This window comes from Chaetura pelagica, unplaced genomic scaffold (assembly GCF_000747805.2).
Source record: "Chaetura pelagica isolate M959 unplaced genomic scaffold, ChaPel_1.0 scaffold401, whole genome shotgun sequence".
Taxonomy (NCBI): Eukaryota; Metazoa; Chordata; class Aves; order Apodiformes; family Apodidae; genus Chaetura; species Chaetura pelagica.
Window position 1 is genome coordinate 120,679 of NW_009952259.1, and position 27,268 is coordinate 147,946.

At 42.0% G+C, this 27,268-nt stretch overlaps 2 protein-coding genes across 2 annotated transcripts in view; one reads left to right on the forward strand and one right to left on the reverse strand.

Annotated features, from left to right (window-relative positions):
* DBX1 (developing brain homeobox 1) overlaps nucleotides 1–3,079 on the forward strand; it is a 3,565-nt gene extending 486 nt beyond the window's left edge. The window contains exons 2-5 of the mRNA XM_010007436.1: nucleotides 43–107; nucleotides 283–384; nucleotides 2,126–2,328; nucleotides 2,705–3,079. Coding sequence (XP_010005738.1) covers nucleotides 43–107; nucleotides 283–384; nucleotides 2,126–2,328; nucleotides 2,705–3,079 — 745 coding nt within the window. The remainder of the gene's footprint in view (nucleotides 1–42; nucleotides 108–282; nucleotides 385–2,125; nucleotides 2,329–2,704) is intronic.
* An 11,158-nt stretch (nucleotides 3,080–14,237) lies between these two features.
* Nucleotides 14,238–27,268, reverse strand: part of NAV2 (neuron navigator 2) — a 219,736-nt gene continuing 206,705 nt past the window's right edge. The window contains 9 exon segments of the mRNA XM_010007437.1: nucleotides 14,238–14,670; nucleotides 15,800–16,003; nucleotides 20,802–20,920; nucleotides 21,389–21,585; nucleotides 22,061–22,132; nucleotides 22,610–22,764; nucleotides 23,963–24,198; nucleotides 26,152–26,320; nucleotides 26,470–26,565. Of these exon segments, the coding sequence (XP_010005739.1) occupies nucleotides 14,545–14,670; nucleotides 15,800–16,003; nucleotides 20,802–20,920; nucleotides 21,389–21,585; nucleotides 22,061–22,132; nucleotides 22,610–22,764; nucleotides 23,963–24,198; nucleotides 26,152–26,320; nucleotides 26,470–26,565 (1,374 nt within the window). The 3' untranslated portion in view covers nucleotides 14,238–14,544.

Genomic DNA, 27,268 nt, shown 5'->3' on the forward strand with positions numbered 1-27,268 from the left:
GGGCTCGAGGGGTTTTTTGGGGGGAGGGGGGGTGTCCCACAGACGGATTCCCTGCCTGACTTTGCCCTCCCGGCTGCCGCTTTGCCGGCAAAAGCACCGCAGCAGAAGTGCCGCTTTTCCTAGGCGGTTCCGAGCTCGGTCTGGCTCTTTTTTTCTATTGGGGGGTGGGGGGAAAGGAAGTACCACCGCATTGGTCCCCAGGCCAAGCGACAGACCCAGCCACACAGGTCGAGTCCCACCGACGTTAACCCTCCGCTTAATTTCATTCCGTTTATTTACTAGAAACTTCCCCTGCGTTACTTCAGAGCGTCCCTCCAAAGACTTTCTCCTTTCCGTACTTCGAAGGATCCTTCCAGCCCTTTATCCGATCTTCCTATTTCCCAGGTAGGTCTTTAAAAATCCCTCTCTGTCCGGGCAGACCCGGCCCCATTCCTCCTCCCTCTCTCCAGACACAGCCCGATAATATATCTCCGCTCCCCCCCAACCCGGGGGGTTATGCTCTAGTTCAGAGGTTGGAGGGAGTACAACATTCAAGCATCAGTCGCGCCAATTTGATGCCCTATTTAGCACAGGCAGCGACTGCTTGACATTCCCTGCCCGATCCCCCCGCTGATCGGCAAATTAGCCGGGATTGTTCACGGTCCCAAGGCGAGACGGGTCCCCGTGCCTCCCCAGTCCCCTTTTCCCGGGCAGCCCCTCCCGCCCGGAGCCGCTTTCAGCACCACGGGGGAGCGGACAGCTCCCGCCCGCTCCGCGCCCGCGGGACACGCTCCGCGCAGGCGGAGGGAGCAGCTCCGTCCCCTGCCCAGCTGCTCCCCCTCTGTGTCCGTCCGTCCCCTCTCCTGTCCCGTCCCGTCCTCCCTTCTAAGTATTTCCTCTTCTCCCGAGTTGCTGGAGTCTCCAGGAGGGTATCGCGGGCACGGCTCGGCCTCCCTCCTCCTCCTTCCCCGCGTACCAACCCTCCCCTCCTTCACTCCCCCTTCATCTCTTCTCGGTCGGACCGTCAGCAGTATTCAAACGACACGTTTTTTTGGCGAGAGAGCAGGCTACGGGGTATGATTCTTACAGCCCTGAAGTGTTATGATGTGGAGAGAACAATTTTAAAAAAAAAAAATCTAATTACACAAACAAGCTATTAATTTAAAAAGAAAACAGGGAAAGGGAGAGAGGGGGGGAAAATTACCCAAGCTCTTCCATTCATCCTCCGGATAATGGAATTTGCTTCCTTTCTCCAGCATGTGAATAGCCTAACAAAAACAACTTGAGCTTTATAAATAGCTTTTCATGTCCATTTAATGAAAATGATTTGGGGAAAGAGACGATTGTGCCATCAGTATTCTCCCGAGGAGCCTGGCATGCCGTTGTGTTTAGTTTGAAAGTGTAAATCTCTTTTGTTCCAATAATATATGGCGTTAGCTGCTTGTCCTCAGTCTTTTTCTGTTAGTTCATTACTACACAATTACCATTCACGCTTCATTAGCATCTCTGTCTCTCTTGGGGAGGTTCCCCCCCCCACACCCCCCCTTTTTTTTTTTTTTTTTAAGGCAAAACTCTGCCCTTTTTATCATACCAATGCCATTGGGAACCAGGCAATGTGCTAATTAGCTGTTACTTTTCATGTCTTCGGATTGAATTCTCCAACTTTGGAGGAGGGGAGAGAAGAGATTAATATATAAAAAGATGAATACTGATTGATCAAAACTGTGACTGAAGAGGAGCGGTTTTGTTTGGAATCAGAAAAGTCCTCATTTTCATCTCAAGCATAATAAAGCATCTGAAATGATAAAAGAGCCTGGAAAAAAAAAATAATCAAATGCTTCTGAGTGGGAGGAAAAGCTTTTTTGTTATACCTCTATCTTAGCCCGTACGCCTCGCTTTGCCTTTTCAGGCCAGGGACCTTTGAATCTCCCAACAAACCCGGCCATTATTGATCCATTTTACACGTTTGAGTTGATAGATCTAATCCCAGTGATCACTGGCTGAAAGGGGGGGGGGTGCTTAGTTAAGCCTAAAGCTCCTTTTCACAACCCCAGGTTGATGGGTGCCGACCAGAAGGGCAGGGAGGGGACAGCGAGGGGTGGTTCTCCTCCTCTCAGCATTATGTGTGTGTTCATCCCCCCCACAGCCACCTCTGCCGTGGTCCCCATCCCTGGCACCTTCTCCTGGCCGCTGGCCGCCCGCGGGAAGCCCCGCCGGGGCATGTTGCGCCGCGCGGTCTTCTCCGACGTGCAGCGCAAAGCGCTGGAGAAGATGTTCCAGAAGCAGAAATACATCAGCAAACCTGACAGGAAGAAGCTGGCAGCCAAGCTGGGCCTCAAGGACTCGCAGGTGAGAGGGGAATCGGGTAGGGAGGAGGGGTGCGAGGAGCCAGGTCCCCCTGCTCTGGGAGCAACCTGAGGGCAGACAATAAAAAGGGAATGGGAGCATGGAGAACTGCCCACAGCCAGGAGAAAGCAAGCTACAGGGCTGTGAGCATCAGTGAAGCCAAGGGAGTGGCACAATTCCCAGCTGGGCAAGTAGGATGGGACAGAACACAACCCTCTTGCTCCCCAGCCAGTCTCCTAGGGTCCTCAAACATCAGGTTCTGTGGTTCCTGTTAGCTTCAGTAGGGGCATGAGCAAGGTTCTGAGGGTGCAACTCAGAGGTCTTTCTGGGTGCCTTTTTTACTGAACCCTTTCATTTGTGTTGCTTTACCCCACCTCAGGTGAAGATCTGGTTCCAGAACAGGAGGATGAAGTGGAGGAATTCCAAAGAAAGGGAGCTCCTCTCTTCTGGTGGCTGCAGAGAACAGACCCTACCCACCAAGTTCAACCCTCACCCAGACCTTAGTGATGTAGGCAAGAAATGTTCAGGAGAGGATGAGGAGGAGGAAGTTCCCCCTGTGTGCCCACCCAGCCCTCGGCATCCCTTAACCTACCACCAGTCCCCAGAACATCTACACTTGAGGGACAGACTAGACTCCCAGATGTCTCCTTCACCATCCCATTCTAGCAGCCCTGGCAAACCTTCAGACTTCTCAGACTCAGAGGAAGAGGATGATGATGGGGAAGATGAAGAGGAGGAGATAACAGTCTCTTAGATCATCCTGCCTGCCCCTACCATCACATGGGGACATTGCAAAGATGTAAATAAAACAGAGTGCTATAATTGAAGAGGTGATGTCCCACCCAAGTGTCCACATGCAGACACAGGTTCTCTCTCACACGGCTGCAAGACTTTCTACTTACAGGTATTCCTTATTTCTTCCCCATGTGGAGGCTTTCATATCCATAGCACCTGCTAACCTTGTCATAACTCTCTGCTTAACAATCAACATTTCCTTGGTAATCCACCTTCTCCTGAAAGCAAGAACAGGCAGCTCCTTGATTTACAGCAGGGAGCAAAGTGTAGCCTGTTGAGAAGAAAATGTATCCTCAGATGAACACCAACAAATACAATACAGGTGCTGTGGCCCTTTGTACTGCTCTTCAAATGAATTTCCAGCTACCATTAAGATTTCAAAGCCTTGAACACTGGTCTGATCCAGCAACCCTTTCCTCCAAAAGTAAACAACATTATTCAGGGACACAGACCAAGCCTTGCCTCCTCCTTAATACAAACAGCACAATCCTGTGCAACAGACCCATTGAATCCCCCAGCATGACTTCTAAGGTATCACGTAACTGTGCCTTGTGTAATGGAGACCTTATATATTTATATGTTTGTCATTTTAATTTATGCATCAATATTATCATCAAGACACTGCCTACCCCACCTTTTTGCCTCAGGCCTGTGCTTATTTTCCACTTTGCTTCTGCTACCCATGATGTGGACAGAGGACAGTGGATGTACCTCTTTGATTTTTGACTGAACTTTGCTGTCTTTGCACAGCTTATATGAACTGTACACTATTTTGTACACTTACTCTGTATGGATGTTTTATACCAAGGTTATTGTGGATGAATATAACGATGGCTCAACAAGATTTCTCTCCTTTTTTAATTAAATGATGGCTAAATTACAGACAAATGTAGCTGTTTAATTGTGTAACTTATAAAGAAATGCTTTTATTTTGTATTTTACCATGTACAGACTTTAAATATGTATATATAATAAAGTGAATGATTGCCAAATTAAAAAAAAAAAAAATTTCAAGTTTAATTATTCAGTAACACTTGATTCCTATTTACAGGTTGTTGAAAGTTGTGTATGGGACCAAAGAGGAAAAGAAGACTATATTTTATCAATACTATGGTGATTCAATAAAAATTATCAGCTTCAAATTAAATAACCTTACAGGAATACCTACCTGCCTTTTAGTTAGGGAATAATCCACCAAAGGATTGAAGATTTTTTGCAGATAAAACCACCACAGGTTATCCCTCCTTGCATTTAAACTTCATTTCTGCTGGTGTTACCCTGTGCTCCCCTTTAAAGCCCTTTGGACTTGCCTTCTTTCCAGTTATTTCCCAGGTAGGTTGCTCAGTTTCCCACAGGGGTGGACATTTGCTCTGCATTACTAAGAAACTAAAGTTTGTAGTCTGGGAGCATAAAATTAGAGTATTTTTATGGGATACAAGAACAGAATGGAAAAGAGACTGAAGACAACTCCTTGGCCTTGAGTCCAATCAAGGACCACTTCTATAATACAAGACAAATCCATAACCACCTGCATGTTTTTTTAGATACAAATACACACTACACAAATACCAGTTTTCCTCCTTGCCTACAGGTAGCAGAGCTCTGCTGAAACAGAGGTTTCATGACCAAGTTAGCTTCCTCTCTGCTCCACAGGCTCTGGCCAATGCCTACCACTCATAACATGCCAAAATAAAATAAATGCAGCTGTTGTCACCCTGTCACAGCTACCCCTGAACATTCCACTTCACTCCAGTGCCTCAGCCACAAGAAAACGCTTGACAGGGAGAAGAGAACAATTGCAGTTGGAAGGGACCTACAACCATCAATAAATCCAACTGTCTGATCACTTCAGGGCTGACCAGAAGCATAAGCATAACAAGGACATTATTCAAATGCCCCAAACACTGTCAGGCTTGGGCCATTGACCAGCTCTCTAAGAAGCCTGTTCTAGGTCTCCGCTATATTCTGATTAGGCAATTGAACACACCTAACCAGGGACACATTGTCACTCCAATCATCTCCTACTCCTTCAACACCTTACATTCATTAGCAACTAATAACATACATCTGAGATAGAGCAGAGAAAGGATAAGGCGAACATAGTATTTTAGCCACCAAATACAGAAAAAAAAAAGTGAAACTGCAGTAGAGTTAATTTGATCTTGGTTGTTCAGGGTTTGTTTTTTTTAAAAAGCTTTTCCAAAGCACATCCAAATCATCACACCAATGTATATTACACAGTCTGCTTGAGTGCCCAGCCAGACTCAAATAAAGAGTTGTTACACACATTAGCAACAATATATGTACTAGAAGGTGCATTGTTATCCATCTATTGAGTACCTAAGTGGCAGTGGTAGCTTAAATTTTACTAGTCCAGTAAGTATAAAACCAGATTTAAATAACATATAAATACAGATCTAATTCAAAGCATGTATTTTGACACAGGCTACTCTGGAGACCAGAGGTACCATCACACACACCAGCAAAAAGCACAAACAAATACTGCTTATATATAGTCCCTCCTGACTCAGTGTTCACCAGAAGCTATTTATTTTACACCCTTTGCTCTTTCACAGCTTGTCTGCCCTTGGAATGTTACAAAAAGTAATTATTTCAGACTACTACTTTCAGCACGAGCACCAGTATATCTTATTCTGCTAGACAAACAGCCTTACTAAAGGAAAAATAACTTGCAATTACCATTTAATAGGGAAAACCTCTTATCTGAAATCTGACTCTTATCAACTTTATTATTTATTTTTTTCCATGTCAAGGATTTATTATTTTAATAGCAAAAAGAACACTTTACAACCACCCAGCACAACCACTTGAGATTCAGCTTCAGAACCTTAATATAAAATTAAAGAATAATATTGGTTTGTTTTTTTTACTTACCAACAGCTGTCAGACTGCACCTGCAGCTTGCAGGAAAGGAATCTGCCTCTCCAAGGTTTCCATTTTATCCTCTGGGTGGTGAAACCAGAGTTCTCAGCAACCATGTGATGGCTCATGCAGGACACCTGTGCCAAGGGACCACCTGCAGAAGTCGTTATCCTTTCTGAGGTCTCATATTGAGGCATGAATTCATTCACTTGCCTCAAATGTGAAGAGATTCCAGCTGTTTTAGGAGAACTTGATGACAGCTGGGCTTGTTCCTGCTGTGCAGAACACTGGCAGTTTGATTAGGGTGTATTTCTAAAGTCAAAATGTTCTATCATTTGCTGTTAACAGTGTGAGAGGCCACCTCCCCCTATTCCCTACAACTAGCTAACTTTGGTGAGACTAATACAAAACTCCTGGCCCTGGAAAAAAATAATCATTTATTTATTTATTTATTTAACGCAACTCTCAGCATGCTTTGGAAAAGGAGATAAGAAGCCTTTCTTGCCTCCATGGAGATGGAAAATTTCTATGTTGACTAGTAGCATCCACAGTTTGTGAAGCTCTGGAACAAAATAATCCTGTATATAATGCATTCCCATAACAACTGCTGCTTGATGATATTGAAGTGCTCTTTTAAAATACTTGGTGACCTGGACTGATCTTGTATGTCTGTTCTTCCTTCTCAAAGCCAGGATGGAAATATCTGACTGAGGAATGGGAAAGTCAGAGAGAGGATTTTATCTTGGGTGACTGTGAGCTCAGGGTAGCAAATTATCAATTATTTTATCCCCTAAGAAACCAGCTAGATCCACATCTGTGCATGCTGTAACTCCAGTCTCTCTCAGCGTGGGAGAGTGGCTGTTGGAAAGGAGAAGAAATCACTTTCTCAGGGAGTCTGTACTGCTGGTACCTGCAAAGCTGTACGGCAGCCTCCTTGGCTGGCAGGCCTGAAGCACATCCAGGCTACAAGGGGGCCCGTGGTGGCATCTCCCCTGGCCCCCTTCCCTAGCTGAAGGGCTGCTCAGGCACCACCCTGCACAAACAGAGGGACCTGGGAGCATTTTTACCTGTGCCACAGCCAGGGCAGGCAAGGAAGGTGATATCTGCACCAACACTGGCCTGTGCCCATTGGAAAACCACTTATCCTTATGGGTAGGAATCATCTACTATGCCACACTAAAAAAAAGCATGTTACCCCACCTGTATGAAACACTGTCTTATCTAACGAGAGTAAGCAAAAAGTCCTCACCAGCCAGCCTGTACTTCAGTGCCACAGAGCTTGAGAATGCCACAGTTGAGGAAAAAAAAAATTGCCCCTTTTGAAGAACACCTTTTCCCCAGGAAAGCTTTAACATTACAATCATCTTAAAGAAACTGAGCTCCATTTGCAGGACCATGGTTTCCAGAAGAAACCAGTGCAGGCTGAGGCTGATGAAAAGCCGTCTCCACTAAGTCTCCACTAGTGCTGAACCTCCACCCCAAGGAAAATGAGACCTCTTTTGAGAGACTCAAGTTCAGTCCTCAGAAATGTTAATGGCATTTAAAAATCTTTGCCTGGGAAGTTTACAGTGGAGTTTGACACAAAAGCTAAGGGCTCTGCTATTCTCAAGAGGAACAAGGCAGGGTCTTGCCCTTGGTTGTTTTCTGTTCCCCCAGCCCATGCACATACACTGGTACATAGGTGGGCCTGAAATGATCAGTTTGAAGAGCAGAAAAGTGATTCTTTTTCCTAATTTGCTTTGCTTTCAGGTCATCTAGCACCTGGAACTGCTTACCAGTGCATTGGAATTATATGTGGCAGAAATGCTCAGTGAGGGTGGGAAAGAGGTGTGGAAGATCATCCCTTCTGCCAGCTCTTGTTATTATACCATCTTAAATGTACTTCTTTAGGACTGTTGTGTTTTTCAACCAGGACTGAACCTGATCTAAATAAATAAAATCCTTCAAACTTAAGATAAGATAAAATAAAATAAATGTTTCAGCTCCACAGAGGTGGCTGCTGTGAGAAGCTGCTGGAAGATCCCCTGGCTCCAATTCTGGGCCCACCTCTGGCCAAGGCTGAGCTGATTAGGGAAGTTGGATGAACCTCTGCGAGTAAAATATTCAAGATGGGGAAAAGAAAAAACCTGCAGGGCAGAGGAGAGAGGGAGGTGAGACCAATACCTGAGCAGAGATACCAGAGATTTCCCTGCAGCTCCTGGTGAGTTGGCAGCTGTTCCCCTGCAGCCCACAGAGGACCATGGTGGAGCAGCCCATGAGAAGATTTGCAGTGGGGAAGATGTGGATCTGCAGCCCTGGAGGACCCCAGGCCAGGGCAGGTGGCTGTTCCTGAAGCGGCCGTGGCTCTGTGGGCAGCCTGTGCTGAAGCACCTCCTGAGGGGCTGCAGCCCGGGCAGGGAGGGTGTCTGAGGGCTTCCTGAGGGTCTCTCTGCCGTGGGAGGGATGTGCGGTGGAGCAGGAGAAGGCAGTGAGGAGTCCTCCTCCTGGGGAGGAAGGGGCAGCAGGATCAGTGTGTGATGAACTGATCATAGAATCATAGAATTATAGAATCTTATGGGCTGGAAGGGACCTCAAAAGATCTTGAACCCCCACTCCTCACCACCCTGCACCACTGAGGGGGAGGCAGGAGTGAAGTCATGTGGGCCCAGGAAGAAGGGAGGGGTTGGGGGAAGGTATTTAAGACTGAGTTTGTTCTCTCTTTCTCCTGTTCTGATAAATTACATTTTTTGGGGTTTATTTTTCCTCCTCAAGTTGAATCTGTCTCGTTTGTCCGTGACAATAATTGGGGAGTGAAAAACCTCTTTATCTTTGTCACAATTTTATGAGCTTTTAGTTGGATTTTCCCCTCCCATCCCACAGTGGGGGTGCCGAGTGAGCACAGGCCTGGTTGTTACCGGCTGGGCCTAAACTGTAGACAACTTTGGCTCGTCTTTATTAAACTCTACACAGCTGATGCCAGCCTGTTCTTCCAGCCAGGTCTCTCTGTAAGATGGCTCTTTCCTGATGTGTCTACCTCACCACCCCATTTAGTGTCAGCACTTGGTGAGGGTGCTTTCAAATTCCCTAATTAATCACTCAACCAATCTGTATTTTGCCAGCTTGTTCAGGAGAGGGCTGGTAGCCAGAGTCCGGGTAAACAACACCTACGGAGTTCCCCATGTATACAGAAAATGTTATTTTGCTGTAGAAGATGATCATGGAAGTCACTGGGTTTGGGCTTTGTGTCCTGACATCTGGTTTGCACTGGGTGGTGCTGGTTCGTTATCATCCCAGCGAGAAAGGCGTTCAGACTCCATGACATAATAGTGCTGTTTATTAAAACTAACACTGTAAAATGAAAATGGCAGAGATAATCTTCTGTCCCTTTGGGGACCCTGAGGGGTGTAGCATTGAAGGGGCCTTCAATCCCCAACAGCCATAGCTGTTGTCATTTGAACTATTGTAGTTTTTCTTACAAGGAAGCAGCTCTATCCATCATTTCTGCTGTCTAGCAAAGAGGAGGTACTGATGAGAGCTTCTTGCTGCCCAGTTAGATAAAGGCAAGGACACACAGGACGTTTGATCTCAGGTACCCAGCTCCTCTGTTAGAATGAGCTGTTGGGAGTTTCTCCTGTGGAAGAGGGATTTGTGCCACTCAGCACGGGGCTGGTGGCCAGGTTGGTCTCCCAGCACAGGGCAGCAGAGCCCAGCAGAGACCTGGGCCAACACAAGGTAACTGCTGCTGGGACCACCAACTCCTGGATGTACAATGGTCTTTCAGGCAGGATTACTACATGATCTCACTGAAGCACGACCTCCTCCCAGCTCCCCGTGGATCTCATCTAAAGTTAGAATTGCCATCCCATATGGGTGAACTTCTTAAAGGAACAAGAGAAGGAATTACCCATCCTGAGCCAGGCCACAGTCTCCAGCCCCTGTAACTGGTTCATCCTTCTTGACTCTCCAGCAAAGGAGCAAATCAGAAGCATTTGTGTATCTGAGCAATCTGATCTAGTTGGAGATGGCCCTGCTCACAGCAGAAGTTGGACTAGATGACCTTCAAAGGTCCCTTCCAACCCAAACTATTCTGATTCTATGAGCTACATTGCTTAATGCCCCAAAGTTTCTTTCCTTTAAATCAATTCCCCAGAGATGATAATAAAAATAATTTGAAAAACCTACCAAAGTGAACCAAGACCTGTAGATGGCCTCATAATGCTGGGGCACACAGTCTAGAGCTCAGCTTGAAGATTCAAGTGGTGCAAATACTTTTTCTTTATAAAGTTACCAGAAAAATACTGTTCTGTTTGTTTTGGGTTTGTTTGGTTTGGTTTTTTTCCCTGCAAATGAAAAGATGTCATAGTTTTATTGGAAGTGACCGGTGTGATCTGCTCAGGATCATCCAGTTAAGTACTCCTAGAACATTCCCATCCCTGGAAGTACTCATGGTCAGGTTGGATGGGGGCGGGTGGGTTGGAAGTAGATGATCTCTAAGGTCCCTTCCAACCTTAACAATTCTATGATTCCCGCTCACTGCAGGGGGGCTAGACTAGCTGACCTTTAAAGATCCCTTCCAACCCAAACCATTCTATGACTCTATGAAGTTCATTCTGCCAAGCATGTTCAGAATAAGTCCAACATACCCTGCCACCTGAAGCCCTTGTGGCATTTAGGGACTACTCTTGAGCAAGGACCTGGGACCAGCTGGTATCAGGATAGATCCAGCCTGCTGACCATGTATTGACTGACTTGGAGCTTTATGCAGAGACACTCTAAATTGTGTAAAACATTAGGTATGGGAGAGAATCACACTGGTGTATTCCCCCTAAATTTCCTCCTGGATGTGGGGAAGAGCTGTGGGCATCTATTCACAAGTACTTCTAAGAAGCCAATAAAATCGAGAGTGAACCCTACAATCTTCAAATAAAAAATAGGAAAAATTTTATTAAGAAGGGACAAAGTTCTGGGAAGCCACAAATCTGAATAAATAAGCATCAATTTTATTGAATCATGAATAATTTAAGACTGGTACAATCATCAGCTTTATTCTCCATGACACAGGGGAGGGGAAGGCAGGAGAAACGGGGAGGGTGAGAAAGGAGAGGCATGATCTCAAACAGACCATTCACAAATTCCAATCCTAAATGAGAACTGAAAATTAAATAGGGAGAGGAGCAAATGGAAAACATCATAAACGTACACAAAATACTCAATTCCTAGTTTTTCTCTTTAAAAATGGCTAGAAAAAATTCATCAAAATGCAGCACTTTTAATCAAATATTTACATTTCTATGTTACAATGAAAAAATGTACATCTTATAGAACATATTTCATAAACTGTTCCACTGGAAATGACTAGATCAAAACAGCAACCTTCCATTTAATATTGACAAAGATTTTTTTGCTTGCTTTTTGTATTTTTATTTTTTTTCCTGGAAAGAAAATGGCCACATTTAGACAAGATTTCATACACATAATATCGAAGTTAAGCATCAACAATGAAATAACGGTTTGCTTCTTCCAAAATGTACAAAAAGGCTAACCAACCCTCCCTCCCCCATCCCCCCTTCCCCCAAATAAACCACATCTCATTTATGGCCTGTATAATTCTTGGCAGTTCTGAATGAAAGAAAATGGTTTATACTTTCAATTTATAACTCAACCTCAATATTGCATAGAATCTTGCATTTCTTTCTTCTTGATTTTTTTTTTAAACATGCCAACTTTGTAAGGAAGAAAAGGCAAAAACCAAAAAGGAAGTGTTTTGAAAAAGCCTTACATGAGAACCAAGTCACTTAAAGAAAGACTTAAACTATGAAGAGTCTGATAAAAACTAAGACGTGTGCACAACAGGTAACCCTGCTTCCCGAAGTCTCAGAGAAGAGACTGAATATTGTGATGCTTAGAATGATTAGCCTACTTAAAATTGCCTCGCTCACTGGAATCCAAGCTAGTGTCAATAAAAAATAAAACCCAGAAACTTCTTCCTGAGCTTAAGCACAGGATTAAAAATGAGAAGAAAAATAAAATAAAATACCCCGTTCCCCACAAATAAAACCTAATTTTAAACATCTCTCATAGAACTCAGTTTAAGGTTAACTGAGACATATTCTAGGATATAAAGTCCATGTAAAGCCCTAGCCCTGCAACTGGATTTTTTTTACAGGCACATGCTTTATCTGCATGGATTCAGTTGGGGGATTAGGTACCAAAATTCACAGTAGTAGCAGGTAAAGTCAGTGCTGGGAAGCAGAACTGTCAAGACTATTGGAAAATTAACCTCTCTGAAACTCATCACCAGCATGCTATGGATTTGATTCCATACAGATTTATCCCATTTTTACAGTACCAAGAAGTGGATTAGGGACATTGGCTGAGTAACCCTTGGTAATTCATTGAGCAAAATAATGAAATAGAGTTCATCAAGTTAAAACATTAACAACACCAAGCTCTTCCCCCCCACCCCTCATTAAAATATTTAAATTTTTCTTTTACAATATTTTTCTTTAAAAAAAAAAAAAGTCATCAGCACTTAGAAGTTGTAACAGGAGCAGATTCAAGACCAGCTCAGTAAGACAAAGTACAGTTATGTTACAGAAAGTCATGAGGTATAATAAAACCATCCTCTTAAGCTGAGTCACAGAAGCATGAACTTGTCTGTTACATTACTTTAAACCCACAAGCTCTTAAAAAAAGTGTAATAAGTTTCCTTTCTGTACATTGAAAAACCAGCATATTCCTGTAATTTATTAATGACAGCATTTATTACAATTGAAAAGCTTCTTTTTTTTTTTTTTTCCTTCTGCATGGATAAAACAGCTCTTAGTTTATTAGCTGCGGATTGATATGAACCTGAAAAGTTATCTCATTTTCCTCCTTTTTTGTTTTGTCACATTTAAATAGATTCTAGTATCTTGTACAAACAATATTCACAGCAACGTATGATATTCCAAGAGATGACTTTAGCCCTGTTTCTTTAAATAAAATCCCATAATATACAGCACTAATTTAATCAAAACACAATTAGTACAAAATAAGGCATCGCTTTAAAATTGAGCACCAAAAGATAGCTGGAAAGGCTAGTACAAATCACTACTGAGGAGTGATGTTTTTGCTGAGGTACAGCTGATGTTGTGGTGATGGTGTCAGTATTTGCTTCCATAAGAAGGAAAGTGCAATTCTTTGGGAGGTGTTCCTGTTCCTCAACAGAAGTACCAGCCTTAACACTGATAGTGTAGGTGTGTGCATTCAGACAGGAGGAGAAATAAACCCAGGTTCACAGCTCTGCCATTACTCAAAAGCATGGCCCAGCTAAACTTAAAAGATGCAGCACCTTCCCTCCTTTTTTTTCCAGACCTGAATACTGCTAAAAGACTAGAGTTTTCTTAATTTTTTTTTTTTCAATTAAAAAGAAAAGTAATGGAAGTAAATGTTGTCACCAGAGTAGCACTGGAACTGTCACAGAGCTGAGTTTTAACTAACCCATTTATGGTTGTGCTGATGGGAACAAAAAACTCTGAACAAAACCCCAAGTTTTTAGAGAACAGCTGTAACATTTCATGGCAAGAATTAAAAACTGAAAGTCCAATTAATCCCTTTCCAGGGGTGTAGCTCACCTCCAGGTGCAGGGCTCACACCCTGGGGCATGACCCTGTCACTGACTGCAGAGGAGGGAAACTTACTTGCATCAGGGTAAATTAATTTGGTGTAATGCCACAGAAGTCAACAGTGTTGGTTACATGGATGTACGTGGGAAGAGAATCAGGCCCTGACTACCAAAGGGCTACCTGACCTTTCACTTGTAGCAGGATTGAGTGTTACACAGTGTTGGAAAAAACCTGATTTGTTCAGACTGTATATATATTCTTATATATTCCTATTTATATATATCTCTTTATAAAAGAAAGCCAAGGTCTCAGACTGGCAAGGAGAGCAGCTCTTTTCCTTTTAAAAAAAAAAAAAAAAAGTTATTTTCTTTCTTCTCTTTTTTGAATATTTATTCAAGCTTCCCTGTTTTTGCAGCTTTGCCTTTATTGAGTATTATTACCAAGGCAAGCAATATAGTTTATAGCACCAGTATTAGTTGAAGCTGAGTTTAATCCACAAAGCTGATTGGTAAAAGTCCAGCCCTCACCTAAACGTGTTTGGTCAGAAGCAGCATAAGCAAAAATTTCCTCTCCCCTTTCCTTCTGGACAGTACATGGCACAAAGCTGTTTGCTTCATGGCTGTGAAGTTCCCCCCCACCGCCCTTCAACTTTTAGCAATGATGATTATTTTCAACATCTTCAGTATCTTAGGCATGAGAGCTTACAGCAACTAAACAGAAGAAACCAAAGGAATAGTGCAGTTCTCATCATCGTCAAAAGAAAAACAATAAAAAGGTTGCTTGGGTTGCCTGCACCCAGGTTCAAGACTGACTCTAAGTGTCTCATTGTTCTTGCAGCTCTAATACTAAGATCCCAGCCCAGCCCAGGACCATGTTCTTTTCGTGAGTCTGTGATCAGGGTTCTTGCCAAGTGGGAGAGCAATAATGGAAACGACCTGTTTCTATCCGAGGAAGATCACAACGTGGACTCCAGAGACGAATCGAGGATGTCATCGTGGTGGCTGTTGCTGTTGGAGTCACTGTCGTAGCTCTGCGGGCTCGAATAGTTGGCTGCTTCTTGCAGCCTCATGAGCATGTTCATCTGCAATGGCACAGGAGTTCATTATTGCATTCTGAGGTAGAAAGAGTATCAACTCCATATGAAAGCTACACTTTGCCAGTGGATAAACAAAGGAAAGGAAGAGGCAGCTGAGGTGGTTAATACTGAATCTCTGAGAAGTTATATTAACTATAGAACATGTCATAGCAGCATGCAAGTTAGACATGAAAACATGCTTTTCCAGTGAAGCTGAGAAGAGGAAGATCGAAGGAATCAGTCCACAGCTGAACTCAACAGGATTCTGCAAACATCCTACCACTCTCTTGCTCTGACCCATGGAAATACAGACAGAACAATGAAAAGGGGCAAATCCAAAAGTTCTAATATCCAGCTGGGTATGTTTATATGTATACGTGAGGTAATGAAAAGAGTAACACACATTCTATGCTCCCAACTGTCCAGAAAAATGTACACTTCACCAGAACAGCCACAGGACAGTCACAGTTTGCACAGCAGCTTCAATAACTATTGCAATTGGAAGAAAACCTGTATTTATCCCTACCTTCAAGCTCAATTTATACTTCCTATACAAGGATATGCGAACATTTCTCTATATGCTTGCATGGTATTTCTGATTCATAAATTACACACTGGTCATGGAAACTATTAGTTCATATATTCTTTGAAAATCTCTACTTTCTTTTGGTGTCAAAGCTTTAAAATCCACATGAAGCAAGGCAACAAGCCTATTTTGTGACTGTGGCAAAACAGGCTAAATAAAATGGCTCCACTGTGTTATTTGAGTGTGTGTGACAAGATCACGTTTAATTGCGGTGTAGAAATTACGTTTATTAGACGCATCCTCAGCCACTCCTCAAAACATTAATCCTCTCAAAGAATCCTCAACAAATGGATATGAGAAGCTTCTGCTGCTGTTTCTTGCAAAACCACACATGCTTTCTGTGCAAACACATTCCTCGAGCTGACTTGACTACTTGGCTTCCCAAGAAAGAAAACTTCTTCCCCAGAAGAAACTTCCCCAGAAACTTGGCTTCTCGTTCTAAAACTTTTAAACACTCCTTAAAACTATTTTACTTTTAAAATTCCTGCTTCTAATCCCTAAGAACAAGGGAAATGAAGTGGTTCTGCTGTTCCAAAAACAAGAGCTTACCAAAGGATCTCCTTCAGCATCACTCACTGGAACTTGTTTGCTGGTCGAGCCCTCCCGGGACATGGAGTAGCCATCAAAGCCCACGTCTTCAGGCCGCAGCTGGAGCAGAGGAGGCCACTCGTGGTGCTGTGGGGTGGCTGCCCAGGGGTAGGTGTCCATTACCCATTTGGCAGGGTCCTCCCAGGGTGCTCTCCTCCCATACAGCTGGAAAACATCAGGACATGTAAAACATCCCTAGTCCACCATTCCACTCAGTGCCTCCTGTACCAAAATGAAGGTGCCATCAGTTTGGGATGGCAGAAACCACTTGCAAGTGGGGCTGAACACAAACAAATTTGACTTCCCTCACCCTCGTGACATACAAAGTTTCTGCTATTTTTAATGGCAATGGGTTTGGAAGCAGCTGAGCACCTCCTCTGAGATTCAGCGCCCTTCAGTTGGCAGCAGTTGGAAGGAAAAAGGAGACCTGAAAATAACCTTGCTTAATAACCTTAAATAAAGTCAACACAGGAAAGAGGCCGTGCATGTTGTCACCCGGAGCACAGCAGCAGCTGCCTTATCTACCCTGGCTATCGTTGGGAAACCGCTGGTGGTGGAATGTGTCAGCGGAAACGGGAGACCTGTCATCAGGCTGTAATGATGGATGTCACAGCAAAAGGGTTTCAAGTCAGGGCAATTTCTTTGTAATCAACCAAGAAAAACCACCAGCAGGATTTGGCCATGCTCATGTTCCTATTTCAAGTAGGCAAGCTCTATTTCAAAAACTTTTCCTGTTTTGAACAGACTGTGTTACTGAGTCGCAAAATATTCTTCTTGTGATATTCTGTAAAGTTTTCCTTAATTAGTTAACAAATTCATTTTAATGCTGCATGACTTTTAAAAGCATAAATTCAACTTCAAATGACTTTTTAAAAGTTGACTTCTTTTTAATACCTTTCAGTCTAAATATCCTTTAGCAACTGAGGCTTGTCACTGGCATTTTGTCACTTGAATTCCAAGAACCCTCCCTCTCCTGCACAAGGCACAGGGATAAAAGCAGTGGTCTAACACAGAAAAGTCACCAGCTCGGATGGATTTAAGACTATCTCATTTTCCTCACTGCTATTTCTTCTTGGTTTTTTGTGGGCACCCATTTTGTTACCCTCCTCATTGCCAAACAGGAACAGTTTGGGTAAACCTTTGAGCTTTTGAGCTGTTCACTTTACCAGAAGTCACCAGAACATTCTTGCACCACACAAGTGAACTGTACATACATATTTCTGCTTCCAGTACAACCATGTCCCCAAAATGCTGCATCCAAATGGAGTGAAAAAGACTTTTCATCTAGATGTGGGGTTAATGAACCCACATCTGACCTTCCTGCATGGCAGCAGAGTGTTTCTGCATGTCTACATCAGGCATATGCTGTCAGAATAGCACCTTGGCAGACATTCCTAGGTAATATTAGGGAATACCAATGGCTCTTTTTCTAAATGATGTGAACTACAGTTCACAGCCTCTTTCTTTGAAAATCTGTCTTAATTTACAAACACCAGTCCTTGATTCTACCACAGCCACTTAAATTTAAGTGAAACTTAGATGACAGATGTGAATGCCAGCTCTGTGAATAGATGGCAGCCAAATGCCATGCACAAACCAATTAAAATTAAATTGCTCTAAAGACCAACTCCTGCTTTCTTCTGAAGCAGAAGGAAGCAAGTCCCAGAGCAGAGAAACCAGCAGATGGTGCTAGGCCACCTGCAACACAGCCTCCTCCCCAGCGCAAACACCCTGCAGCCTTCAGCTGTACTAGATTATTTTCCCAGCACAATGTCTTCAAGCTGTTGTAACCGAGATCTCCTATTTTCATCATGTTCTGGAATGTAGCAATACATGTCAGCTGCTAAGTGGAGAGGATTTTGTATTTTTCACATGTCTTTGCTACCTAAAAGGTCCGGTTGGATCCCAGCTCCTTTCCAAACATTAGCTATAAAGTAAAATTCCCATTTCAAGATATGAAATCTGCCCCTGTCCTCAGCAGATGGGAGACTGAATGACTATTCCCTTCCACAGCAACCAGTTCTGTCCATCCCTTTCATGTGCACATTTTCTAGAGAGCAATTAAGGGGGTAAGACTCAAGCAGGTTTCTTCACAAGGCACTATAGAGCACAAGTGACAGTGGCAGGAAGCTGCAGGGATTTGGGGTCTTCTTTTTAGATGGTGCTGCATTCTGTGTTGATACACTGAGCAGGAAGAATGGGGTTTTATGCAACCCTCTAATTTTCTCATCCCTGTTTTGAAGAACAAAAAAACCAGGCTCCAATGGGAGCAATCATAGTTAAGGATCCATTTGGCCCACTTGACTTTGACCCAAAATTTTTCTCTAAATGAGAAACAGATGCATTAAAATAGCTCTATTTAGATCCACAGAGATCAGAGTGAAATCAGCAGTCCACCCTTCCCTTCTGGCAGGCAATTTCATGAGAGAAGATGTGTTCTTGGAGGAGCCTTTGAGGGTGTGGGGGACAGAAAAAAGCCAAAAGCAAACCATGCATTACTAGCATCAACATGTTAATTAGCACAAATCTTGGCTACTCTTCAGGTACTGAAGTCTTATTCTTATCCACAAATTCAACAGCAGAGAAATTCTAGAAGAAATTGACAAATTATTTAAAATTAAACTAGGGAAACCTGGGGAAATGGGACTGAAGTGAATACAGAATCTACAGCACAAAGTAAAGAACTGAAAACCTTACACTGGGAACACAAGCCGTTCCAATGACCTCAGGAAAGGTGCAGATATTGGATAAAACAAGGAAGCAAAAAAACTGTTTCACTTGTTCTTTCTCTGCGTTTCTGTTACTCATTTTTCAATGCTTTCCACACCTACTGATCAGCTGATAGGAGAGCTTCAAAACACAGTGCAAGGAGCCCCAGCATCACTGTGAGTATCAGCTTTCTCCTTTCCGTGAGGAAACAAAAGTAACATGCTCTCATGCTACTTGTTTTAGGTCAAAAAGATTATTGGTTCCCATTAGCTTTCTTTATAGGAAGGTTCACATAAAATGGTTCTCCTGTTCTAGAAAAGTTCACGTGTATGTGTTGTACCTTAGGACCTATCATGTTCTTCACATCTAAGACCTTAACACAATTGTCTCAAAGAAAATGAGGTGTTCAGCCCTGACAAACTGCAGTTTGCACAAATTCTGACCAAACTTGTTGAAGAATTAACATGTTTCACAGAACTATAAGGAGCCATTAATAAAAGCAATTTTCTGTGACAGGGTTGTCCTCCCTCTCTCTGTTAATATCTGTGATCTCTGTTGTACAGACAGCAAATGAAACCCAAGGTGGTTGTTTACTGGACAATGTAAAAACTCATTTAGGTTTTTTTTTCGTACTCCTTCCAAGCACTCAGACTGGTGCATCTTCATGATTACTCCATTCTCTGCAGGTAACTCCCATGCAGGCAACAGCTGAACCTCTAATACAAAAGGGTGTTACACAGAAAAGTAACACACAAGCAAATAAAACTCCTAGTATTTTCCAAAAGAAATCTTTCACACTTTTTTTACATATCTCAAAGGCAAAGCATCCTGAGGAACATGGCACTGGTGAGCCCTAAGCAGGAGCAGAATGGAGAGAACTGTTCATCCCCATGGAGCTCACACTTGGAGTTATTTCGTGTTTCAGAAAGACTTCAGAGAGAGACATATGTGATGGAGAACCTATTGCTTACCTAAGTTTTGTAACTGTTAATTATTCTTACTAGTAACAAGCTATGTGTTGCTCATAGTTTGAATTTTCTCATCCAAACTTGTCACACATCCACTAGACTTTATTTCCCTGCATAGAGAAAGCAATATTTTGGATTCCTCTTGAAGAAACTTGAGTAATTCAAGTTTCTCACCTCTCTCATTGAATAATGTTTCATGTATCTGAATGATCCCCACTGCTCTTTTCTGAACCCTTTCCACTTCACCTTTCTAATAAGTTGTGGGGTTTTTTTACATACAAAAGTACCATTCTCTTCCTACCTCTATCAGATGTAATTACAGTTAATGACATTTGTCTTCTCACCAAAACACAAGCTCCCAAAGCATTGCCATAATTGTCTGTTTTCCATCAATCTTTGGCCCTTTTTCACCCTTCTAGAGTCTCACTGTGATCTACCTTTTAATTTCCATGTGTGTTCTTGCTTTCAGCTTTCATGCAGCACAGAATGTACTAATAACTGATGATGCTACCTCCAAAACTACTTTTTAAATGTTGTGTTATTCTGTGAACAGAGGACTGAAGAATAAAAAAGGGTTATTTTTTCCATAGTTGCACGGGAAGACAATAGCAATCCTCTGTTGAACCCTTCTCCTGATGCCAACATGCTTTATTGTCACAGAGACACTAAGAATTGTGTGGGAATGCTTAAAAATATCCAGCTTGCTTAAGTATGAGCCAGTTACTAAGTACAGGCAACTGATGATTTCACTCTGGCCTTTGAAAGAATTATGAAGGAATCTAATAAGAAATTAATCTTGTAGACTAAGGAGTAATCAAAATGTCATGGATACTGTTTCTGTCACTCATTAATACATTTCTCTCCATTACAAGCTTTGTTCCTGCTCTGTTGAGAGATTTGATTTACAAAGGAAAAATCTGCATAACTAAGTTAATGACCACAAACATGTTTTTCAGATGCACAGAAGGATTTTAAGGTGTGCTTCTGGAACAGATTGAAAGATACTTGAGTGTCTTACTGCTCCCACTGAAAACATGAGTAATTTGGTATCTAAACACCTTTTTAAGAAAGTCTCATCTGGACTTTAGTGCTTCCACATCATATTTCAAAATGAAGAGAATAATTCTGCCTGAAATTAATAGCAATTTCAGCTACATTCACAAACATGCAGGTATTCAGTGTGCAAAGTTATACATACAGAAACTTATTCAATTCTGACTGATGCTGTGTTGCCTTTTAAACAGACACCACTCAAGACTTAGGTTTTTTCATGTTTGCCTGCTCACCTGTAGCCCTTCTCTAACTGCCTCCAGAAGATATGGGATGATGGAGTAGTTCCACAAGTCAGTAAACCAAACTCTAGAACCATCTACATCTATCGGGCATGAGAGGAAGAGCCGTGGACCTGGAAAGGGAAATTCAGATGTTAAACTCAAATTGTGATCATGGTATGCCTCAAAACAGGATCAAACAACAACTTCCAGTTCTCTGGAGGAAGAAGCCAAGGATGAGAGAACAAAAATAGGTATCTGGTGAATTGTTTTTTTTTGAGGGCTCAAAAAGCCTCTGAATCAACTTGAAAAACTACAGCCTTCGAGGTGAAAACAATTAACCAGATTCCATAATACAGTTTGTATCTAGGACTAAGACTAAATTTTAAAAGAGGTCATTTTTTCTTAGAAAAAATAATTAAGATAGAAGTTCAGAAACTTGTACGGATTGCCTGAGAGTACACTGCCATCTAAAAGCAGGGTTTCAAAGAAACCTTTTTTACCTGGTGTAGCACAAGGAAACATACAAGGATGCATTTGATATACAAGGAAATTATATATACACTTTTACATACGCTCAGGCATATGGGCAGAGCACTTACCAATAGTAACATCAGAGGAGCTGTGAGCCTCCAAGAATTTGTTCAGATGTTGCCAGACTTTGGGAATCCAATCAATAATCTTAACCAGCTCTGCATTTCTCATCCTGCCACTGATCTCTGTTTCAATCAGTTTTCTTCTCAAGAAACGGCCAAGGAAGCCTTTGACTGGCTCAGTGTGGTTAGCACATAGCACCCATCTGTGGCAGAACAGCAGAAATGTCCATTATTTCTCTTTCATGCTACTGAACATACCACTTCTGGGCTAAATTCCTTTTGTTATTTCTAAATTATTATCATGATCAAAATGGGTTATCCCAGTTTCTTGGCAAAAATAATTTTGGAAGGACGAGTTCACTAGATGAAATAATTTGTACTGTTCATTGTTTCAGCCTCTTTCTCCTTCAATATTTGCTTTGCCTATAATCTTATTTAGAATTTGCTAGAGGATAAACTATCTTAGCAATCCTCTGAGAAGGAAAAGTTTTATGAAGGGCAGTTACTTTAATAACAGCATCATAACAAAGCTGCACATGTTCGGGCAGCAAGGAGTAGAAAATGGTATTTCTTTCTCCATTTGCTATTTCAGCTGATAAAAACAATTTCAGATGACTCAGTAGCCATTACTCCTTTGCCAACCCCAAAACATAAATAAGAAACATGAATAAACAGTACCTGAAATTATGGTGAAGTTGAAGATTAGGTGTTGAGGAGGTGGCTTGGTTCATTGTGCCAATAATATAAGGACTATTAAGAAAAAAATATTAAAAAATCAAGCAAATCATACTCGTAAATTTTGAAAAACAAATTTTTAGTAGGAACTCAACATTACAAAAGATTATTCAAACCTCTTCTGGCAAATAAAGTTATTGTAGTTACTTATAACCAAACTCTACTGAGAACATAAAGCTCTGAAAGCAAAACAGAAATCTCAAAGCAGGAACTTTCACTAAAAATGTGGGTTCAGTCCTAGAAGATTTACTTCATGAAGTGAATGCAAAATACCCAAACTTTCTACTACTTTTTATATTACTTATTTCAGAGGAATTGATCATTTTATGAAGAAAAAACCTCTGAAGTGCTGTCCATGATATGGACAGCCCAGCCATCTCAGTCCACTTTACCAAATTAATCTAGAATTTGGTTTTGGGATCACACTTTCCAACGGCCGTGGCTTGACTGCCCTACTGACATCTGCAATGTGTGCTGATATCCTTTCTTTACCATTTGTGGTATTTGCAGTTTAGAAGTCCATTGAAGATCTCTCCCAGGGAGCTAACATGATGCAGATTATCCAAAATGATGACAAGAGGCATATCCACAGCATTATTCTCACTGTTACACTGGTCTGCTAGGTTGGACAGGTATTGGCGGAGCTCCTGCAAAGCACAGCAAGAAAAAAAATTCAGTTTTCATAATATTCCTTGAAAAATCCAGTTAAGATAAATAAGCTACTGGCTTTGTCATGAAATCTAAAGCAAATGAGCCTGCCATCATACAAATGCACCCATTTTCCATGAGAAAAAAAGAAGAATATGGGTTTGTTTCTCTTTTGTGGCTTATGCTGAAGATGCAAAGACTATATAAGAAATCCAGTGTGAAAGAAGGGCTGAAGGGGGGTAAGATGTTTTTGTTTGGTTTGGTTTTTCATTTGTGCTGTGCTAACCTGAGACTCTGAGGCTGAAACCTGGTTTTCTTTCTTTTCCAAAACTCTCCATAAACCAAATCAAACTCTGCATCCCACCTAGGTTTGTTATATCTTCTTGCAACTGTGTGTCTATCCAAAATACAGCTGAGAAAATGAACCTGGAATAAAGCATCCCTCAGCAGAGGCCAAATTTGGATGTCTGCAGTAATGCCCTGAAAGGAAGATGAGCTTGTGGGGCTGCTGCTGGGTGACTGGGTGTGGTTGAAACACTCTCAGCAGCTTTAAAACATTTATTTCTCAGAATGTCTCAAATTATACCAGTGTCCTATAGCTATAATTTCAACCATCCCTTTCCTCCAAAGGAAAATGTGCCTAAGGCAATAAAAAAAACAGGTTCTTTTTCTTTAATCTAGATGTTCACTAGAGGTACTTTCAGCAAAACCAATAAAAAAGCAGAGACATGCCTCACCAGTGCAAGAATGTGTCTGGACAATAGTCATTCCCAACCTAGCGTCCATAGATTCAACTGCTGATACTTGCAGCTGCAGAAACTCTTGACAGCCTAAAGATGCATTTGAGGGTTTTTGGAAAAATGCCCACATGCAATAGGATTTGCTTGAGTTGCTGGGAATTTTATGTAGGTGTTTAGCTTCCTCAGTGACTCTTGGGCTCCTAACCACTCGCAAACGGTGACACCTTTAGGTGTTTAAATATACACCTGGAAGCTTGGTCTTTCAGGCCTATAATGTGGTGAATCTGTAGCTCTGAGAATCTCAAATAGTATTCCCTTCAGGATTCAGATAATCCTTTTAAAAGAAAGATTGAAGAAAGTTCAAAACTAGCTTTCATTGGTTGAATAAAGGAGGAGTTCTCTCCTTTCTGCTGCACAGCAGCTTTAATGGTGCAAGGATGGTTTCCTGTTTCCTCACCTTACTGGATTTATGGTCCACGTTGAAGGTTGCAATAATGCCCTCGGCCAACTCCCTGCCCTCTCTGAGGACCATGTACTCTGACAGACGGTTTGCCAGGTATGTTTTACCAGTGCCACTGGGGCCAGACAAGATAATCCGCCTGTGTTCCATCAGGAGAGAGACATAACGCTGCAGTATAGGCTTTGGGATCAGGGATTCAAACACCAGCCCATCCAGACTGTTCTCACAGATACCTGAAATAAGGAAAGATTGCTCATGTAGAGGGATTTACAGTTTTTCAGCCAAGTTACCTGCATTTTAGAAAGTTTTGTTGTTGTTGTTTTTTTGGTTTTGCTATGCTGCAAAATCCCTTTGTGAAGTTTGAACAAATCAAGATTAGTTGAAATAACTAGACCGTCAAACTGGAAAACTAAAAAAAAAAAAGTCGTTTTTTAGGGGCCAGTAACACAACCCCCCAAAACCACTCAGAAACAACAGATTCAGATCTGACTTGCCCAAGCTGTTGTGGCTGAGGAGCCCATAGAAAGCTGCTAACACAAGTGCAGAAGGGACCTATGGGCTTAGCTTGGTTCCTCCAGCCCTCCCAGTTTTCAAAGGACTGGCTTGTGTCTGAGGCCCTAGGAAATTGCTGCACAAATTATTCCAGGCCACATTTTTCACACACAAACCATCTGTGTTGCAGGATTTCACTATGCATAGCGCACAGTCATCCAGAATTTACCTGTTTCCTTTTGATTCACTAGACCAAAAAAACCAAACCCCAGCTATCATCAACTCCCCCTACTTTCCCAAACCTTGTAATTAAACTCCTTCTCTGTATGCTGATACTTATCTCTCCTAACAGAAAGCTCCTACTGATAAGCATTTACGCAATGTCAGCAGTCACTTTAGGCAGAATTGGCTCAGAGAAAATACACAGAGTTTCAAAATAAACAGCAGAAAGGGCAGTTGGCAGATCACACAGAGAAATGTTTGCACCTCAACGGTAGCTCAGAATATGAAATATTTATATAGGCAGCTTTATGTCTCCAAGGTATGTGTAAGTGATTTTCCATAAATTGATTAAACACATTTCCATTTTATTGAAAACTGTTATCACATGTGAACCTTCAAACTACAAGTCAAGCCAATACAAGTTAAATATAAAATCAGATGGCAGTTTTACAGATATGGCTAGACCTCAAGCAATATTCCAATTGGGATTTACTATTGGACAAGGTATTTTAAGTAAGCACCATACCCTGGGGTCACATCAAGCCTCAGTAAATTGAGATATTTCATGGCTTATTTTGTCTTCCTGCCCACTGATTTGCTACCCAAGGGAAGTGATTTTTTTAAAACCAATATTCAAAAATCAAAACTACTTTCAGTCAAATGTCACAGCCTAATTTCAAAGCTGAGCTGCAGAGTGTCTGGCAATGCTGTCAAATACTCTACCATATGAATACAGATCTATGCTCCAGATTTCACTGGGGTAATTTTGAACAAACTGATGTACATTCAAAACACTGAAGCTGGGAATTTTTTCTCCTAAATCTAGTTTCAGAGCATAGTTTTCACATGAAAATTGGTGCCCAAGACAGTGAATGAGAAACCATATGAGAAACAGAAGCGTTACATTCTTATCACTGTGATATAATGAAATTGATGAGAAATCTGAAAATCACACATTTTGAAAAAAAGCCAGATTTCAAGGTGTCCCACGAATTCTGGGGTCCCTCCTTACTGGTGCTTAGGGAGGGACTCCTCAGAGAGAACAAGTAAGCAAGTCAAATCAAGACTTTTTTTACTCCACATGAAGGAAATCACAGTTGTTACAAACAGGTAATACAATTCTGAGGCTTTATTATTAATCTGGAAGGTACTTTGCTGCTCAGACAACTCCACTATGTCCTTTGTGCTGTGAGGTCTTCTCCAGGACAACTCCAGGCATCAATTCAAAATATTTGGAGAAAACTGCTGTGTGTGTAATTATTCCTACTGTTGAAAATTTGCTGTATGTATAGACTTAGCATGCTCTAAGTGGTGTCTTTATCAAGTAAAAATAGAAGGACCAGTAAATAAAAGTCAGGGATGGGGAAAAAAAGGCAATAAGAAGTTTCTACACCTCTGAGCTTCTTCGCACAGCGAGTTTTGATACAACTGTAATTAGTGAGAACTACAACAGACAGGTCAAGCATAATTACCTTTGATGGTAACTGAAATAGTGTTGTTTTCTCCAACCAGATAGCCACAGGGCAACAGCTCCGGTGTCTCCGCGCTGTTAGTGCGTTTGATTTCTCCAATGCTGTAGCCCAGGACACTGTCTGAATTCAGGCCCAGCTGGCTCATGGGATCCACGTGGATGATGTACTCCTGGAGTGGGAAAGGGACATGGAAAGTGAGGCAGCACCGAAACCTCTGGGCCTTTGTTCTGTGCTAGCACAGCAATAATCACAGCAAGTGCAATATTGCTTGGTACCACCAACATCTAACAGGAGGATCCAAGCACTGTGCTCACTGACCTTAAACAACCGTCTCACAACCCCATCCAGGACATCCCACTTGGTCTTGCCACTGACTCCGATGCAGCCTATGAGGAAGGCGCGAGGCCTCGAATCCTAAAGGCACAGAAATGTGAATTAAGTTACCAAAGAAATACTGACTGTACCAGGAAGTTTTCTTCCTTTATTTTTTAAACTATGGTACATCTTTACCACTCCATATGGAATCCTTTTCTACTAAACATTTTCTACAGTGTTGGAGTCACAAATCTAAAAGATACTTCAGGGTAACTGATGTTAAGTAAAAGGTATTTATCAATCAATCAATGAATCCATGAACAATTAAAAATCCTCTGAGGGGATTACAGCTTAAAAAACCACAGGCTGTTAGGAAAATTCTAGGCAGAAAAATTCATGGCTTGATGCTTTTTCCATGACTTCACAATCAAACATGTTGCATTTGCAAGGTTTATCCTACTCACCTCTACAAACACTGCCACAGTCATAGAATCTACAAATATATATAGAAATGATACATGGCTGTATGTATATATAGCTATACAGTGACTTTTATATATAAGTGTATATATAACAACTTGTGTGACATGTTTGGTATAACACGGTGCTTTAGTTGTGCACCTTCAATCTATGTGCTGGATCATTGCCATTATTAGCCAAAATGGTATTGAAGTTTAACAGAAAGGCCCAAGAGCTTTGTGCAGCTTTTAACATACCAGTCTTAAACACATGCTGTCCCAAGGTGCACTACCCTGCTAACCTCCCTGTTGCCAAAAGAGTGGCCTGGTTTTTAGAGATCCTG